General features: G+C 42.8%; 2 protein-coding genes across 4 annotated transcripts in view; one reads left to right on the forward strand and one right to left on the reverse strand.

The window, feature by feature from the left end:
- The window catches only part of tmem26a (transmembrane protein 26a), an 11,098-nt gene extending 2,772 nt beyond the window's left edge, over nucleotides 1–8,326 (forward strand). For 2 of the 3 annotated variants that reach the window (XM_027029741.3, XM_081721528.1), the window contains 3 exons: nucleotides 2,006–2,214; nucleotides 2,918–2,997; nucleotides 6,297–8,326. In XM_027029741.3, coding sequence (XP_026885542.2) covers nucleotides 2,006–2,214; nucleotides 2,918–2,997; nucleotides 6,297–6,592 — 585 coding nt within the window. In that variant the 3' untranslated portion in view covers nucleotides 6,593–8,326. Of the gene's footprint in view, nucleotides 1–2,005; nucleotides 2,215–2,917; nucleotides 2,998–3,639; nucleotides 3,786–6,296 lie in introns of all 3 variants that reach the window. The other variant, XM_027029742.3, reaches the window with a different exon arrangement.
- Nucleotides 8,327–11,435: 3,109 nt separating this feature from the next.
- cdk1 (cyclin dependent kinase 1) lies at nucleotides 11,436–15,315 on the reverse strand. The gene is made up of 8 exons (XM_027029743.3): nucleotides 15,192–15,315; nucleotides 14,538–14,606; nucleotides 14,278–14,434; nucleotides 13,759–13,882; nucleotides 13,503–13,673; nucleotides 12,659–12,822; nucleotides 12,115–12,256; nucleotides 11,436–11,980 (listed from the first exon to the last, which is right to left on the reverse strand). The coding sequence occupies exons 2-8, from the start codon at nucleotides 14,572–14,574 to the stop codon at nucleotides 11,867–11,869; spliced, it is 909 nt and encodes a 302-aa protein (XP_026885544.1). The 5' UTR covers nucleotides 14,575–14,606; nucleotides 15,192–15,315; the 3' UTR covers nucleotides 11,436–11,866.
- Nucleotides 15,316–19,830: the final 4,515 nt, after the last annotated feature.

A 19,830-nucleotide genomic window follows, 5' to 3' on the forward strand; every position in this document is an offset into this window, starting at 1 on the left:
AGGGTCACATTATTGGCATGCATCAGGCAGAGAAAACATCCAAGGAGATTGCTGAAACTACTAAAATCGTTTTAAGAACTGTCCAACGCATTATTAAAAAGTGGAAAGACAATGGAGAAACATCATCTTTGAGGAAGGAATGTGGAAAAAAGAATGATCGTGATCAGCGATCACTTAAACGTGGGGTGAAATCAAATTGAACAGTAGAACTCAGTGATATGTTTAATAGTGAAAGTAAGAGCATTTCCACATGCACAATGCAAAGGGAATTCAAGGGGTTTGGACTAAACAGCTGTGTAGCCTTAAGAAAACCACTTATCAGTGAGGCTAACCGGCAAAAATGGCTTCAATTTGCTAGGGAGCATAAAGATTGGACTCTGGAGCGATGGAAGAAGATCATGTGGTCTGATGAGTCAGATTTACCCTGTTCCAGAGTGATGGGCGCATCAGGTGATGCACCCATCATGCCTAGTGCCTACCGTACAAGCTTGTGGGGGCAGTGCTATGATCTGGAGTTGCTGCAGTTGGTCAGGTCTAGGCCCAGCAACATTATGTGCTGAAAGAATGAGGTCAGATGACTATCTGAATATACCGAATGACCAGATTAATCCATAATGGATTTTTTTCTTCCCTGATGGCACGAGCATATTCCAAGATGACAATGCCAGGATTCATCGGGCTCAAATTGTGAAAGAGTGGTTCAGGGAGCATGAGACATCATTTTCGCACATGGATTGGCCACCACAGAGTCCAGACCTGAACCCCATTGAGAATCTTTGGGATGTCCTGGAGAAGACTTTGGGCAGTGGTACAAATCTCCCATCATAAATACAAGTTCTTGTGGAAAAATTAATGCAACTCGGGAAAGAAATAAATGTTCTGACATTGCAGAAGCTTGTGGAAACGATGCCACAGCGAATGCATGTCATAATCAATGCTAAAGGCGGTCCAACAAAATATTAGAGTGTGTGACATTTCTTTTGGCCAGGCAGTGTATGTGCATATAAAAATGCAACAGAAGGAACGTTTTCGAATATAACGAAGAAAAAGTACATTTTTGACTTCGTAAATGTACTGGAGTAAGAGTATAAAGTGTCCTCTTTTAAAATAGCTCTTAGTGCAATTTGTTCAAAAAAAGTACTTTAATAAATGTAACGGAGTAAATGTAACGTGTTACTACTCACCTCTGGTCATTTTGTACAGGAATGTTACAACATTCTAACAGTATTTGCCATTCTTTTCAGAAATCCAGTTTTTTTCCTTTTTATTACTGGAAGGTCCATGACTTCAGTCCTAATTAATGGGGACTCTATTTCAACACAGCGTGAAAAACACAGTTTGTTGTAGAAATGATAAGTGCATCTAGCATTTTAATGTGAATATTCCCATTTGAGGAAAATCATCATCATTTTGAAATCAATGTTTCATTGTACTAACAGTATATAAGGATTTTCAAATGGTGCGAATATTTCTGAGACATGGATTTGGGAATTTTAGAGCAAAGGCACTGTGTCATGAAATTTACTGAAGCAATGGACAAAAACTATATTAAAAAAAACATACAACTATATGAAAAAAAACTTTAGAGGAGACTTGATAAAACAGTTAGTCAGCTTATATTTCTGAACTGACATTAGTCAGAGGGGCTTTTGGACCCAGGGCTTTCCTCTGGGGCCCTGGCACTGCAGACTGGTGGATATGGGAGGATTCCCATCCCATAGTCTCCTGATGACAATTTTTTCCTTTATGCCTGCCTCCTTGAGAGGACTCCATGATCTTCTGCTCTCCATTCTGTTTTCCCTGTGCATTCTCACTGCAGGGGTAGTGGAATACAGCTGAGTCACTATTTTTGATAATGACTGTGGCCTTGTTGACACATGTGTGACTCCAGCTGTGTTGAGGGGCTGGGGTACTGCTCTTTATTGCCAACATTAAAACTTGTGCATGTGCGTGTGTGCGTGTGTGTGTGTGTATGAGCGCGTGTGTGTGTGTGTTTAACTTGCAGGATTTGGAGGACCTCCTTTTCTCCGTCTGTGCCAACGACTGGATGCTTTCTCTTCATCAAGTTCTGCTCATCCTCCTCATCCTTGGAAAGTGGCTCCTACCCCTGGGGGACGGTCTCACACGTGATGAGCTGTCACAGTTGCTGCTGATCTTCGTTGGCATAGCAGCAGACATTCTGGAATTCACCAGCGAAACGCTCTCCGATGTTAAGTGTGTCCCTCCACGTTGGGCCTAAGTGCAGCTTCCTAATTCATGCAGTATTGCTAACTGAACTCACTTCCTGTTTCCCGCTGGCTGTGTTGTTGTGTTCAGATGAAGTGATTTCTGGAGACTTTAAATGTGCGGCTAGACCTGAACAGGTGCTTATGGCCATCTGTGCTGTCTGAGTTTAGATGGGTGACACAATCCCTGAATGGTGAATTAAATGTTTTTGTTTTGCCGTAGATCTAAAGGTAGACACAGTGTACAGAATAGCTCCCTGGATCTCCAGTGGGATTTGATGGTAAAAGTTTGAGACTTCTGTACTCACGGTATCTGTCAAGCCAACTCATCTTGTGTCATCTTGACCAGAAGCTGCAATATTACATCAGAGAGCGCCAATGGGCCGTTCTAGTCTAGTTCCCTGTTTGCTTAATGCCTGGTTTTTAATACACACCCTGATTGCATTACTGATTAGTCAGAGGATGTTGTTGTGGCTACTGCGATATGTTGCCATATTAGGTGACCCCCAGGCGGCGAGATTGTGACCGTGATGCCAGTCTCACCTGTGTATTCCTCTATGTATTCCTGTTTCCCAGTATCACACAGCCAAACAGCAGACAGAGCAGGGAACTGGACTGGCCCTGATCTACGTACTCAACCCTAATGCATGTGTGTGTGTGTGTGTGTGTGTGTGTGTGTGTGTGTGAGACAGGGAGCTCCACCCACAGTTGGTGTACATCATCCTGAGTGTGTGGACATGGAGCATGTTTCAATTTCCGCTCCACCTGGCAGGTGAGACTCTGCCTTTCTTCCGTCAGGTACAAGCTCATCCATCTCTGTGAGACCTAATTCATCTGACCCCTGGGTTACACCCCCCTCTAAGCAGTACAGTTGTGTATATCAGGCTTTATACACCAAAACATGAAAAAGTCAAAACAAAAAAAAAAAGATAAAAATGAACAACTTAAGTTCATCTACTCAGTGATGACTGTTACCCACATTTGTGATGGGCAACAGGGATTATACATAAACTATTATAGATAGAGGAATAATGAGGCTTATTACATCCTCAGAACGCAGAACCTCAGGAAGGTATTTGCTGAAATTAAAAAGAAAAAGGAAATAAAATGAATTTAAAGAATGCAGTGAAAAATTAAAAGACATTGAAGATATAATAAAAATCTAATTTAAATACCTATTATATAAATATAAAATAAATATAAATAAAATATAATCTAAATACATAAATACAATTTAATTGATTAATTTATGAATGAAGTTGATTTAAAGACAATTCAAAACCACATTTAAAACCACATTTCCGGCCACAACAAGTAAGCAAAAGTGCAGCTGCATTGAAAGCTCGAGCATACACATCTAGCGTCCACGGTCTGTCAGTGGGAAAACATTTTGCTCATGGACATGTTTCAACAGAGCCTGATCCACTGCCTCTTTGGCCTGCAGCTGGGCCCGCCGGGACAGCCTCCTCCCGTAGCTGTAGCGCTGGTTGGATAGTTAGGAGTTTTCCAGGAGGAATCTTTGTCTAGATACACTGCAGCCTGCCCATCAGTCCAGCTGAGGTAATGGGATCGCAACCACAAACAGCTATAACACAGTCTTCTCTCAGTCCCTGAAAGGATACCAGTCTTCTCTCAATATGAAAGTTTGGTCAACTGTTTGGACGGTTAGGAGCCGCTATAGTTTGACTGCCTCCTTTGACAGAGTACATTATTATACGTGTGGTTTTCACCTTTCTAGAGTCCTAATAAAAACGTTTATTGTGGGTTTAATGGCCTTTATGGAGTAGAGCACAATGCACTCTGGGAAATGAGGCAGTCATGTCCCGTCTGAGCCCACGCTGATCCTGCATGTATGTCTTGAGTGCTGCTTGTCATGTGTGGTGTCATGTTTACATCCACAAAGGTCAGTCAGTTCTGTTAAACTCTCAGCCCTGGAGATGAGACTCACTTCCTGGGCTGACCAGCGAGAAACGGAAAAGGGTGTTTTATAGGGTCTTAGGGTTTAAAGCATTTATCACCATTTCTGTTTGCTAACAATAGTCAGTGTGTTTTGCGTCTGAGTACTGATGCTCAGTTCTGCTTTCAAACACTCCCGAGGTGGGAACTGGGGGCGTTTGAGTCAGACAAAGCACTAATGGGCGTGCTGGTATTCCACAAGCAGAGACGAGGAATAGCCAAACCTAATGGTGCTAGCAGCAGCTGTCAATGTTTGAGTAGGAATTTCATAAAAATTGTTAGTAGGATTTTTTACTAGCTGTTCTTAAATGTTTTCCTGATGACTGATACACACACACACACACACACACACACACACACACACACACACACACACACACACACACACACACACAGAGTGATGTGACTGAAGTTAAACACCAAACAGATGTTTACTATCTTATTTACTATCTGTACTCTGTTAAAAGGGAATATTTTGTATTGTTTTATTGTAAACGGCGAGGTTTGTTTTCGTATTCCATATCATTAATCCTATCCATTAGAGGGAAGGGAAATCCATTCTTTACAAGCAATATAAACATTCCTCTTGAACGTAACTGTAAGATGTGGCAGATGGACCACCTCAGACAAAGCGTGTGTATGTTTAACTCACACACACAATCAGCCCTACAGCAATGCCTGCATTAGCACTGTATTCCTGGATGTTAGTGTTGACTTGTACTGCGTGGTGAGTGCGCAGTAAAAAGTGATCCTAATCAAATTAAATTCAAACACACACAGCTTTTATATGATAACGTGCAAGGTTTTGAAACATTTCTTCATGCGTGTGTGGCACGTTCGGAGATCTGGGTGTAGATGGATTGAGATTGCTGTCTGGGTGCATTTCTGGCGATTAATACGACCTCATCGACAGAGAGAAAGTGAACGATTCCTAGTTGTATTCACGAGTAGGAAAAGGACGCGCCTGGCGTGAGCTGTGCGCGATGGCTGTGAGTCACGTGACCTGCGTGCTTGGAGTGACTCACGAGATCCTTCCAGCTCTGCGAACCCCTGCACAGCGGCTCGTAATTAGTTCAAGTTCAAGTTCAAGTTTGGTTTATTCGTCACATACATAGTCATACACAGTATAACTCGCAGTGAAATGGTGGAGAGTGCTCTGTCCAAACTGAGGAAAAGAAACAGGGGTGCATAGAGAAAAATATATATATGCAAGATTATGGCACGTGGAAGCATGTCTGCTCTACATGTAGGGTTAGTCTTTCGCAGGGACGATATAGACGGAGACATTATTAGGTGCTCTGTTCATTAGCAAGTTATTTAGATAATAATGATAAGAACATGGTGGGCAGTGCATTGGAGAGCGAGCGCAGGATACAAATACAAAATAGGTGTGTTGAAGCGCGAGATTGGAAATTGATAGCTGATAGATTTATAAAGGAAACAGAAGTCTAGAGTGTATTCCAGTACCTCTGCCGAGGCCGGATACGGAGTACTCTGAAACTACACAGGTAGTTTATTTCATGGCGCTAAGAATTGTGCTTGATGTTGCAGCTGATGAAGGACCAGTAAGGAATCTGAAGTACACAGACGTTGGAGTACTAGACAGAGGTATTAGGGGGTCTATCTGAGTGGGCCACACCTTGGCTTGTGGAGTTTGGTTTAAGGGGCTGTGAAGGAAGTAGCTGAAAGGGCTGGTCTGTGGTTGTAGATAATGAGCGCTCAGACTAGTTGATGAAATCCACTATAATGGTGGAATGGTTCAGGTGTTTAGTGTTTCAGGTACACGTAGGCCTGGGCAAGTATGAGGCCGTTATGTCTGCTATTTTAGATCCAGGTGGAACTGGTGGAGCTGAATGCTGGGTATGGCCTTGGTAACTGGACAGGCCAGTATCGATTTCCTGTGTTGGGATGCTTGGTGGTGTCGTAGGTAAAATCCACATGATTTGGGCTGGGAACGGCCTTAGTCACTGGGGAGGCCTCAGAATAGCTTGTAATCTTGTGACACAGGTCATTTGATCATCTTGTGTGTAAGTACAAACAGTGCTCAGATGTGTGTGTGCACATAGTTGTTTTCGATTATATCCTGTTTCTGTGTGTTTGTGTGTGACCTCTCAGTGGTGCCCTCCAGACCGCAAGAGTCCTTTGAGGCTGGAGGAGAAGTTGTCCCCAGAAATACCCTACTGGCAAGACACAGCACAGATATCTGGAACGTCGTGGAGAGCCTCTTCATCCAGGATGGACCCTTCCTCATCGTACGCCTTACCGTCATCATCTACTTCAAAATCTTCCACCAGATGCTGGTGTTCTTCACCATTAAGAACTTCCTGGTGGTTGCTCTCAACATCTACAGACTCATTGTCATCTGCCAGGACGTCCATCCTGCTTCCTCACCCTCTTGTAACTCACCTTGATGGAGGGAAAAAGAGAGGGAATCTAATTCAGGGTTGTTGTTTTTTTCCCCCTCTCTATTCCTGGGAAGCCACTGCTCTTACCTCGTAATATTACCTGATTTATGTCATCACTTAATTATCAAGCCTTTCATTGGTTGGAGCAGGTGTGTTTTGGTAGGGAACAGGGACCTGGTTGGAGATGGAAATCTGTCCCCATCTACCACTGTCTCTGACATTCCAGACACCATCCCCACCCTGTCTCTGCATGCTTTAACACCACTTCATCTCCATGACGACTGAAAGACAAATGTTACTCTGTAGCGGAATTTGACGTATTGTAGTTTCATTACCATTTGATTACCATTTTCAGCAGGGTTAACACACATTTGATTTCTATCCCTGAAGAATTTCCCTGTTCTTGCTGTTGCTGTGGGAATATTCACATTTTTTCCAAAAATAAGTGGAAGTCCATGGAACTCAAATGTTATTCCCATCATTATCAATCCCAAACAATTCTCAAGATGAGAAAAGACTTCAGATTACACAGGACACTGCAACACATTGCAACTCACTGCAGGAATGTTTTGGCGTTTTGTAGACGTTACACATTCTGAATTGTGGTTGTGGGAGACCACCCACTCTGCACACACACTTGTGCCTTCCCCTGTGTTAATGTGCCAGACTCCACAAGTTCGTAACCCCAACACAGTGTGTGTGTGTGTGTGTGTGGTGGGGGAAGGATGTTTAGGTGGTAGAGCAGGTATGAGAGGTGCAGTGTGGGTGTGATGTGGGGCTGCACTATGAGTGACTGTTTTACACATTCTTATGCTTAATCGGATTGTATTACATGATGTTTGTATTAGATGGAGTTTGGGTTTTTCTATTTACTACCCGAATAAGACCAAAACATTTAAAATATTTTTGATCAGTACAATACTGTAGTGTTTGTATTATTGTCTTGTGAAGCACTGAACTTATGTAAGCAAAAAAGCCTCCTTCCCCCGAACATATAAAGGCCGTTACATGGTTAACTCCCTCACATGTGACCTGGCCTGATAACAGAAAGTGTGTGTGTGTGTGTGTGTGTGTGTGTGATGAGCTATATTGTGTGTTCGTGAAAGCCAATATATTCTCTTTGTAACACTGTTGTCAGCCTCTGTGACTGTAAACACTAAAGTAAATGTGTGTTTGTGCATGCAATATGTTTATCAGTGGTCTGTCATTCCTCTTTTAATTTTTGTGTCTCTCCACATACACACACACATACACACCCTTCTGTTGACACCTACTGCTCTTGCTTTGTTGCTGTAGTAGGAAAATGCCCAAACCATCATTACTGCAGCCATAGTCTCCAATGGTCTGGCAGCATGAGCGGGTCCAGAAGAGTTTATCACCAAATCAAAGCTGGAAATGAACACACAGCAGCCGGCATGCCTACTTCAGGGGAGCAAACCCTTGGACACAGGAAACGCTAACTACTGAAGGAAGAAAACTTTGTGGCTGTCTGGATGTCCCCTTTTTGTGTAATCAGTTATTTTAGGTTTTGATTTTGTGTAACCTTTACTTTAAACTTGCTAAATATGGTTTATTTCATGTGAGCATTTAAAAATAAAACTTGCAATAATGCTTATATAAGTTTAGATTTTGTAGAATGCAGAAGAACAGTATATGGTCTGTTTTTTTCCATGCAAGTGCTCAGATGTATAACTTTTATAGAATGCAAATACACTAAATTAATTGTCATTTCCAAAAACATTTGGTCTACAATTTTGTGTTTCTTCTAGCATTAGTTGCCTAATTATGGTTTAATAAAAAAGATATTTGGTGCTGCTTATGACAACCTTTAAACTGTTCACCAATACTTGTAAAATATTAGCTTGGTTTCATTTTGCAGAAATTTATTTAAAAAAACCCAGTTGCTTATGATTGAAAATGTCATGTAGTGATAAACAGTGAAAACATTCATTTCTTTAAGCCAGCGGCGAGGCGCATCTGACACGTGACTGAATCAGCCATTCACGTGGGAGTGCTGTACTCACAGACTTCAGACAAGGAACACTTATCTTACTCTGTTGTCTCTTTTGAGAAGCATTTGACTTTGCCCACAGTTTTGACAACAGCAGTCGTGCACCAAGATGAGAGCATCACTGTCTACTCGTTTAAACACAGCAGAATACACTCCTGCTAACAAGGAGGTGACCGTGTGCTTCCAGTCTACAACCTCGTATGTGCTTCTTTTTTTTACTGTTGTAAAACTGGTGAATTATTTGGTTTCCTTTTTAATTCAGGAATTTGGAAAATGGGAAACAACCAATAGCATTAGAAAGTGAGTGGTATAAGAAGAGCTGAGGAAGATGACTAGGAGAGAGGGAGAGAAGGTTGGGAACAGGTGGGACGGGTTAAGATTCCAGTGATTTTCAGGGTGGGAGCGCGGTAGGAGTGCCAGCCTCAACATAACTGAAGCACTTTGGACTTATTTCACCAGGGAAAAGAACAAGAATCAACCAGAAGATAGAAAACAAGAAATTAAATTTTAAAAAGCTTGGAAGATCTGATAATGGGACCACAGTTTCTGGCAAAATAACAACTTGATACCATGATGAAGCCTGAGGAAAGGACTGTATGGTGCCAGGAGCTTTGCCTATACTTGTCAGTTATCTTCTACCAGCCCTGAACAGTGAAAAAACCTTTATTTTCTGAGCATTATTTTTTTGGATTGTGTTTTTAACTTCCAGGAAAGTAAAATCAAGTTAATGAACAGATAATACACACATCACATTCCTGGAACATGAGTCTTTATATCTCTAAAGACATTACATCAAGTGACCACATTGTTTCAGAAATGAATCAGGTTACAGATGAACTTTGTAGCACAGTAGACTACTGTGTAGCTCATGAAAACATGAGGCAGTGAATCATAAATACAGACTCAAGAAAGTTTGATTTGTAATAAGCTGTAGTCAACCTTGGCATGGACATGTTTGAGCCAGAGATGTCAGAAGCAACACGTTTATTCATTCACACCCTCTTTCATTATGGCACTGCTATTATATATCCAGGAAATGATGTTTTTTATGTTTAACCCCATTTACCTACAGTGGTGCTTGAAAGTTTGCAAACCTTCTAGCAGTTTCTATATTTCTGCCTGCATGTGACCTTAAACTTCAGATTTTCATAATTAGATAAAGAAAACCAAAACAAATGAGACAAATATTAGTCATTTATTGAGGAAAAAGATCCAATATTCCACATTTGAATGGCAAAAGTATGACCCCTCTTGTGCAGTAATAATCATAACTAAACTTTTCCAGTAATTGCTTAGTCCTGCACATTGGTATGGAGGAATTTTAGCATATTCCAATAGAGAAAAGAGCTTATGTTGGTGGGTTTCCTCCCATGGACTTTGATTTTGACATTTCAAAACATTAACTTAATTCTTTAACTATTCATTGGTAGAACAACTTGTGTGTTTAGGGTTGTTATCTTGGTGCTTGACTCACGTTCTCTCAGCACATGGACAGATGGCCTGGTATTTTCCTTTAAAATTGGCTGGTATAATTTGGACTTTATTGTTTCTTCGTGGTTGCAGGAAAGCAGGCCCAACAGATGATACACAGAAGGGGTGAGGTTTTCATGCTCGAATGCAGTGGTTCTTTCTCCAAACATGGCACTTCTCATTTAAACCAAAAAAATCCATTTTGATCATATCCGTCCACAAAACATTGGTCCAGTAGCCTTCTGGCTTGTCAATGTGATCCATGGCAAACTGCACAGGCAGAAATGTTCTTTCTAAAGAGGGGCTTTCTCCTTCCAACTTCTGCCATCAACACCATTGTTGTTCAGTGTTCTCCTGATGTTGGACTCATGAACATTAACCTTGCACAATGAGAAAGGCTTTAGTTGCTCTGTTCTCTTTGGTTCTTTTGTGACCTCGTGTTCTCTTTGCTGGATGACCACCCCTGGAGAAGGTAATAATAGCCTTGAATTTCCTCCATTTGCACACAACTTGTCTAAATGTGGATTGGAGGGGTCCAAACATTTCTTCCCAGTTCTTTAGAAATCTCCTTTGTCCATGCCATGATACACTTCTACAAACATGTTGTGAAGATCAGTTGCCTAGATCTGTTCTTTAAATAAAACAACGTACCCACTGTCATCATCTACTTTTAAGACTTGTGTGACCATCTGATGAAGTTTCAGGTCAAATGTAAGTAAAAATATAAAAACTTTCAAGCACCAGGGCATGTAAGATTAATGAGTGACATTTTAAAAATCGATCAATTTATATTGAATTTAGATCTGACTCCCTAAACCACAACCACGCATAAACGGATATGACTAGGAATAATGACATTTTCTTTAAACAAAACCCAGAACTGGCTGGCCTGCGGTATGGGGGACAGGGATCTCCTGTACACTGCAACAAAGAAAGATTATACATAATGCTGGCCACACATTTAGTCATCTCACACAACGAATGGATCAGAATTAAGAGAGAATTACAAACCCAAGCAACCAAATTTACTTGTTTCAATGTCAAATGTGTGCACAAAGAAGAGGATCATGTTTCAGGATTAAAAAGGCCATGTACAACCACAAGCACAAAAGGTTCAGCTATGTCATCACCCTTTTTGATTATCATTTCCCCTTAACCAACTTGAGCAACACCGTTTCATCCAAACAACGGAAGAATCACTTTAGTGGGGGGGTCTTGAGCTTGGTCCCGTTCAATCAGTCCACCTGGTCCTGTTCACACGGCTCTCACTGAAACAACAGCAACAAAAGAATAAACCCATACAGGAAAGAGATAATGGGACATGGAAGTCAGAGCCAAGAGTCTGTACGGAAAAAACAAACACCCGAGTTCATCTCTAACAGAGTGAACTTTATTAGGGATACATAAACGTTGGCTCTCAGTCTGTCTAAACTTGAAAACAAAAACCAAAACTTTTATTTACAGACCAGCGGCATAGATTACATACAAAGCATGAGTATAGGTAAACATGAAAAAACAGACAGACAAGAACATACATACAGGAGGAAGGGGAATCAGTATCGATGTGTTATCACACTGGTACCAGCAGGAATCCATTTCTAGAACGCTTGATAGAATTCAATTCACGTTGAGAGACACTGAGTTTTACTCTTGTCCATGATGTGTTGTAGATTATACAGATTCCAGATCTGAAAGTCTAACTGGAAGTCCTGCATAGTCCCAGTGGCGTGGGCCAGGCATGTCCTATCTGAGGAATTCTGTCAGGTCTAAGGTGTGGATGGGTGAGGCAGCGTGCCAGTCTAACTCTTGACGTTGCTGGCAGGCAGAGTGGTTTTATCCAAATCGTCAAAGTAGGGGTGGGTCATAGCCTGCCGGGCCGAGATCCGCTTCAGAGGGTCGTAGGTCAGCATTTTCTAGATATGAGAGAGAGAGAGCGAGAGAGAGCGAGCGAGAGAGCGAGCGAGAGCGAGAGAGAGAGAGAGTGTGTGTGTGTGTGAGTGAGTCATTTTCTTGTATCCCAGTTGTGCCAAAAAGCCACTGCGCTCACCCCAAGCAGGTCCAGGCCATTCTTGTCTAGGTTTTTCACCATACTGCTCAGACTGCCCGACTTCCATTTGGGGAACGTATTCTTGTAGTCTGGCAGGGACTCCACGTCCGGCCACACCTCGTTATTTGGAGTACCCAGAATCCTTCACAAGTGCAGGAACGTACACAGAAGAGATCTGAGCATCACTAAATTTATGCAAAGTGCATTTAAAACATTGCTGGCTGTATTGTAGAACCAATAGTTCTTTCTTTGTATGGATCAACTCTGGACAAATGTAATATTTCTGCACCAGACATGACACCATATACAGCCCAAGGTTTTCAATATTAAATTAAATTAAACAAAACTTTGTTTTGTCCATCAACAATTTCATCAATCAAATATCTCCAGCGGCAACTGACAGAAGAGCCTAATTTCAGCAATTACTATACATTAAAAGTCAAATACTACAATTTAAACGCCGTAAGCAGCCCAAGCATGGAACAGCAGGCCTGACTAACAGAGCTCAGAGAATTGGGAGCCATCTTGCGCTCTTAATTGGTACCTGAATATACGGAAGAGCTGGTCAATCTCAGAGTCTCCGTGAAACAGCGGCTTCTTGGTGGCGAGTTCAGCAAAAATAGTGCCAATGCTCCAAACATCTACAGGAGTGGAGTAACGAGATGCCCCGAGCAGAACCTCCGGGGCTCTGTACCACAGTGTCACCACCTAGACACAGACACTGCTGCTAGTGAACAGGTAAAGTGCAGGAGATGGAGCTATAAGCAATTTTGAGGAAAATAAAAAACAGGACTAAATTACTAGTAGATTAACCTGGACACAACAGACCACTGTGCAAAATGAGTCTGCACACACAAAAAGAAAGAAAAAGAAAAATTGATTACCTATTGATTTTGTGACCATTACCTATAAAATGATATATGGAACAGCTCTAGTCAAGTGAGCGCCATCTCTGATGAACACGAGGAGATGGTGTGTTGAATCATAAGAACACTGAACACTTTCGTGCAAAACTGTCACCTTGGTCAAGGGGCCCAAACTAGCTGCTAACAGACAATACAACCATCCACCTTTATAATCAGGTATTTAAATGTTGCAGCCTAAATTGGCACTTTCTTCTTTTTCTGTTTAATCACATTTATTGCCAAATACAAAGTACAACAGAGATAAAAGTAGAAATCTTGACCTTTTAAGGTAGTGGCAAATATCCAAACCATGCAAGCACAACAACAATAACAACATCAGAAAAGGTGGGGGGTGGGGGGGAAGAATGGGCATTGGTTGTCACCTTTTAAGATAGATGAGCATTAGTTGTTGCTGGAGGAGTATGAGGGAAAGTTTGGGTAAATATACACCCTGAACACCCATGGACTCAGCTGGTCGCGTACCTCGTGTGTGTAGACTCGGACAGGCACCCCAAAAGCCCGCGCAAGGCCAAAATCCGCCAGCTTGATCACACCTTTATTGTCAATCAGCAGGTTCTGCGGCTTGAGATCCCGGTGCAGAACCCGACGACAGTGACAGAACAGAATCCCTTCCAGGATCTGATACAGGTAACTCTACAGAGAAAACACCAGGATGTATTACCATCACGGGTAATCCCAGCACGAGAATAACGTGTGATTTGGGTGTGACAGGCCATACCTTGACAAGCACAGGGTCCATGTACTGGCCTGAAGGAATGGAGTCCAGGTACTTCTTCAGATCCATTGACAGAAACTCAAACACTAGGTACAGCTTGGACTCCTGCATGAGCACATCTAGTAGGCTGGGGAGAGAAGGTGAAGTGGGAGAGTGGCAGATCCGTGAGCACTTTGTCAGTTAACAAGTCCTGTATAGACAGCCACGCAGCCTGTCAAATGACTTACACTTACACAATTAACACGTTACTTTGATTGGAAAAATATAAACCCAAGGCTTAACTGTACCTTGTCCCAGAAAAGGGGAATAAGAAATGCTTTTTTTTAAATCAAATGCATTTTTTAAAATCAAAATAAATGCATGTAAACATGCAAGAGCCAGTAAAAAAGCCACAAATTTTTTGCTGTGTTGCTAAATTTGTAACATGTGGAAGTAAATAAGGCGATGTGCTCGTGCGCGAACGCGCACACACACACACAGACACAGACACACAGACACAGACAGACACACACAGACACAGACCGGACAACGTTGGGGTGCTGAAGCTCTTTGAGCAGGGAGATCTCTCGCACAGCAGTGCTGGGTACTCCCTCCTCCTCACTCTCCAGTCGGATCTTCTTCAGCGCCACGACCTGCCCCGTGGACTTGTGCTTGCCCTTATACACCACTCCATATGTACCTGAGTCAGGACAACCCCCCAGGTATGTAGGGTTAATACACGTGAAAACTTTGCTGAAGCTTGTCTTCCAACGTATGAATAAGCAAGAAAAATGTTCACTCACCTTCTCCAATTTTTTCTATCTTCACGTAGTCTTCCATCTCTATTAAAACGTCCCCAGTGTGAAGATACTCTGCATTAAAACCACAATTTTGTGTTCATCGTGAGACATTTAGCAGATGCTCTTCAAACGAGTTAAAATGCTTTGTCATCTGCTCCCAGAATCATCCCAGCCAGTACAGTAGGTCAGAGTCAACGACACCTGAACTAGCACGTCCCAGGTCTAAGTGTGAGGAGTGTGGACGCTAGATAGATAACTAACTAACTAACTAACACAGACTGCGCCAGCTGAAAGACATCTATGATTCAGATAGGTTAGACTGGCCGGGGAAAACGGGCAACGTCACCTTCCTCAGCAAAGTTAGCCGGAGCAGCGCAGTAACATCAGGATACTGGACAGTTGCTAAAGTTAGAGAGCGTCAGGTTTGACTGCGGTTACTCTGCAAGAACGCTCACCATCCACGTATATGGAGTTTATCGTTTAGTTTTTTTTTTTAATATGGTGTAAATGTCGTCAGTGTGGACAGCTGTCTATGCTAACGCTAGCTAGGTTAGCATTGGTTAGCTAACTCAGTTTACCTGAGGGGACTTGAAATTCATCATTAGCGATTACTTAGTATATTAAAACAGTTGTTCGTGACAACATGCAAAAACTCACCAAAACTCCAACTTTGACACACGGTCCTTCTCCCGAGGCCGAAGTTTAACGAAGTCCCGAGGATGGCGTTTAGTCGAGACGATTTCCTTAGGTTCAAACTGGCCGCGCTGACGCAATTCAAATGGACCAATCACAGCACTCGGAGACATTTCAAAACGAGCCAATGGTAAGAAAGGAGAGCGGCCGCGGGAGAAGCGTTTTAAAAGGCGGCGTGTAAAAGTTTCCACTGCGCTGTTAAATAGGTCGTGTGGGATATGGCTCTAAATGTGCATTTGCAAACATCGATACCATGTCAGTTCTGAATCTGAATGAGGGAACAAACAACTTTAAAGGGGATGTATGAAAATTCACATTCAAAATTTGTGTATGTGGCCTACCTAGGTCAGAAAACATGGGATTCAGCAAGAAGACGAAGGGAAAATGTAGCTAAGTATTAAAAAAGGGTTTATTTGGCCGTTTAGCACTAGCTAACGCTGACAGGGGAGATGATATATTAGCCAGATGTAATTTTCTTTAATTCATTAAGTGTTTGATTAACTGTGGACATTTATTTATTTTTAAAATAAAGTAGGTGCACGGCAGACTGCGTGCAAAGAGAGAATTTAGACAATAACTGGCGAATAAATATTTAATTAAGTTATCTTCATTTGTTATTGTTATTAAGTATTTTATCAGATGCAACCCCCCCCCCAACCAAACAAACAAACAGAAAACAACATGTATCGACATATATCAGCCTCACTGCTCTATAAATATTGCTTTGGCATCAGCCATTGAAAACCTGTGTCCTGTGACCACTACACCCAGATACTCAGAGTGGCAGTGTTTTGTGAGGGAACATGTGCTTTATGTCCACCTGTAACTGGCAAACGGGTATGCTTCGCCGTGTGGCATGCGTGTTGGTGTGTGTGTATCGGGAACAGAGCAAAGTCTGAGTCAGAGTCCGGGTCAAGCACATGGAAGTGCACCGCTACACCTGGCTAGGTGCGCTTCTTCCGGGCGTTACGTTCAACCGTTGCCATGGTAGTGCAACGCCGCACTCCTGTCGTTCACCACGTGGATGTAGGTGGGTCGGCTGAGTGTTAAAGGAACAGGGTTGCTTAGACAGAACGAGAAGGGTCCAGCGGTGCGACCTGATGAAGAGACGCGGTGATTGCCTGCCTCGGAAGAGAAATGTTGGGTGGCAGCTTTTGTGTTACTTTTGTGATGGGAATTGGATATGACTAAATGGGTGGGGGGTGGGGGGGACTAGGGTAAAAATCCCAGGACATACAAAGACCCCAAACAAAACAAAAACAAACAAACAAACAAACAAACAAAAAAACATGGTAAAGGGGTATGTCACCTTTAACAAAAGTGAACTGCAGTACTCATCACCGTCACTAGATGGCACTGCGGTATCGTTTTTACTGTAGTAGCGCACATTTAGAGCGTCGTTACTAGGGGCTGTATCTCAACACCGCTATCAGTTAACTCTTGAAACCAAAATACGGAATTTTAAGAAGCGCTGTTGATTTGACTTTTTTTTTCTTTGTCCTCTTCTCACCTTTCAATTAGTGAGGTTGGGTGTGTGTGTGTGTGTGAGAGATAGCTTTTTTAGTCTGCTTTGTCTTATTTATCTGACACTTTTATCCAAAGTGATTTACAATTCTGACTGAACACAACTTGAGTAATTCAGGGTTAAGGGTCTTGTTCAGGGACCCAACAGTGGAAACCTGGTAGTGGTGGGACTTGAACTGGCAACCTTCTGATTACTGTCTGCTACGTGGACCCTGTTATGTTTACTGAAGTGTCTTCTTGCCATGTGGTTATGTAATTGTCATGTAAATTGCCATGTTAAACGTTCTACTCCCCCATCCCTGGTTAATCAGGAACCACGGTGCCCCCACCTGACAGCACGCTTCCTATGTCAGCCACACACCTTCATGTACATGTCATGCATGTCCTTGGGTCCAGGAGAAATGTTATTTCATCTCATTGTGTCCTGCACGTTGTGTGTGGCAGCGATGATCTACTTGAGTCCACCTGAGTTACATGAGTTCTCTAATGGCAGCCTGAGCTCTTGAACCTGCTGGCAGATCAGGGCTAAAGAGGAAATTCCACATAAATCCATGATACGAAAGACTCAGCATCTCCCCATCCGTCAAACCTGCTATACCTGTGCTATCATACTGTCAGAAGCCTGAGAAAACACACGCACACCAAACTGGATTAAAGGTCAGCTACTTATACCGATAAACCCAGGTAAATCCTGATTAATCGCAAATTATAGCATCAGTGGGAATTCTTTGCTTTAAGAATGTTTTTCTCATCTCTGATTGGTCCTGCGCATGTCCGTGTCTGTGCCTCCAGACGGACAGACACGTGTGCTGATGTAGAGTCCGTAAACATCCACGTGCTCGGGTCGTGTCTTCATGGGGACGCGCGATCAGCTCCTGCAGCAAAGCCTGCCTGTATAATTACAGTTTGAAGGAATGGCGTTAGCCTGGGGACACCACTCTCCATTCACACCCTTCAGGCCCAACGGACCGGATCTTAATTAAGATGACAAAAGCACATTATCTTCTCCACCGCTTAGAACAAGTCACCATTTAATCCAAGCCCTCATTAAGATTCAGATTTATTGAACTCTGATTGGCTGAGGTGTCCGCTCGCTAATAAAAGAAGCCGAAGATATGTGGTTTTGTATTGGAGCTCAAATAATGAGATTAAAATTCAGTCTTTCTCGAATTTTTGTTTTATACACTGCAGTTGGATAATGCTGACTGTAACCTAGTAATGAAACCAACACAATTATTTCATTCACAATATCATTGATTATTCTCACAGTGAATGTTTTTAGTATGTTTGTTTTGTGTGTTTTCATGTAATCTACTTGCGTGTAGCATGATTGGTTGGTGTGGATATGTTGGGGGCGGTGCTGTGCTTTGTTGTTCATGCACGGGTGTCGTAAGACAACCAATCGGGTGGGCCTGTGGCCTTTAGACATGCACAGACACGCTCCCACACTGTTTCCAGGCCAGCTGTTTGAGACCAGTGTGCTGAGAGATGTCTTCAGGGACATGCGCATGTGTGTATGTGTTAGAGGAGCAGACAGAAATTACTAAAAGGGAGGGAGAGCCTGTGTATGTGTGTGTGTGTGTGTGTGTGTGTGTGTGTGTGTGTGTGTGTGTGGTGATGTCTGTGAACTACAAATAGCTTTGAGGACACTGGGATTTAAGGGTGAAGGAGAAATCGACGGGAGAGGAGTTTGGGGAGTGGGGTATGTAGGACAGAGCTCCACACGAGCAAACCACGCAAACAGGAGCAAACGACACAAACGAGAGCACTAAATGTGTCACCATGTTGGTCTAACGTACATCTGTCATCATGCCTGTGTCTCCCTTTGTTGTGTAACCATTGTTGTGCTTGCCCTCCTTCTTCTCTCTCTCTCTCTCTCTCTCTCTCTCTCTCTCTCTCTCTCTCTCTCTCTCTCCATCTTCCCTCTCGCTCCTCTCACATTAGTATTCCTGTACTGGCCTGGTTGCCATGGTGAACGCATGTGGTTTTGTTGCGTTGCCATGGAGACATCCTCCTCTAACATCTCTGCAATCATACGTGCTTCTTTCATACAAGCGCTGTACTTTATCCCCCCGCCCCCCAGGCTGGATCAGCGTGTAGCCTCCCCCAGTATTTTGGAGAGCGATTGCCTGCCTTCTCACACACTCGTGTTTTCTTTAGTCTTCTTTAATCAGCATCATTTTTAAAATATGATTTTGGATTGGCTCAGACAGTTCTCCCCACCCACAGCCCCTTTTGCGGCAATGATGACACAAAATCAGATGGCCTGCAAATGAAAATCAATAAACCACCATATTCACTTTGTTGTTTTTTTTTTATATGACTATCATCAATGATCACGGGTCTAATACCTGTGGCCTCCCTCCTGTCTAAAACACCCCCATGGTTTTCTGCCTGGCTTGAGGTGACCAGGAAAAGGTACAAGGTACTTGTGTTATGTACTTTAACACCGGTGTGATTTGTTCAGTATTGGTGGCACAGATATAACGCTGGTGTTCCCTACCAGGTGGAAACCAGGTCATGTACGAGGTTCTGAGGCCTAAACGTCCATGTGGACAGAGAGGTAGCAGGATTGGCAGTGAGGGGAGGAACTGACTCCACACAGACTCAGAACTGATCCGCACTGACTCAGAACTGACTCAGAACTGACTCTGAACTGAATCTGCACTGACTCCACACTGACTCTGAACTGACTCCGCACTGACTCAGAACTGACTCTGAACTGACTCTGAACTGACTCTGAACTGACTCTGAACTGACTCCGCACTGACTCTGTATAGACTCCATACTGACTCAGATTCCAGCATGGCGGGGCTTCTGCTACTCTGTCAGGTGGCCACACTCGGGCTGTGATGATACCTACAGCCTTCCTCGCAGCTGTGTAAATGCTGGGAAGTTTTAACGTTTATCCGGCCCACACGCATAGATTTGATGACTTTCTAAAAAAAGGTCTTGTTATTTGGCGCACCACAGATTATGAATGTTGTAATGTCAGCAGGCTAACATTATTGCTCAGATAGTAAGTGTAAAGTTTACGTAACACCCTACAGCCCAGCTAATATTTAGATTTTCTCTCTCA

Source organism: Electrophorus electricus, chromosome 10 (assembly GCF_041902795.1).
Source record: "Electrophorus electricus isolate QZ-2024a chromosome 10, ASM4190279v1, whole genome shotgun sequence".
Classification (NCBI taxonomy): domain Eukaryota; kingdom Metazoa; phylum Chordata; class Actinopteri; order Gymnotiformes; family Gymnotidae; genus Electrophorus; species Electrophorus electricus.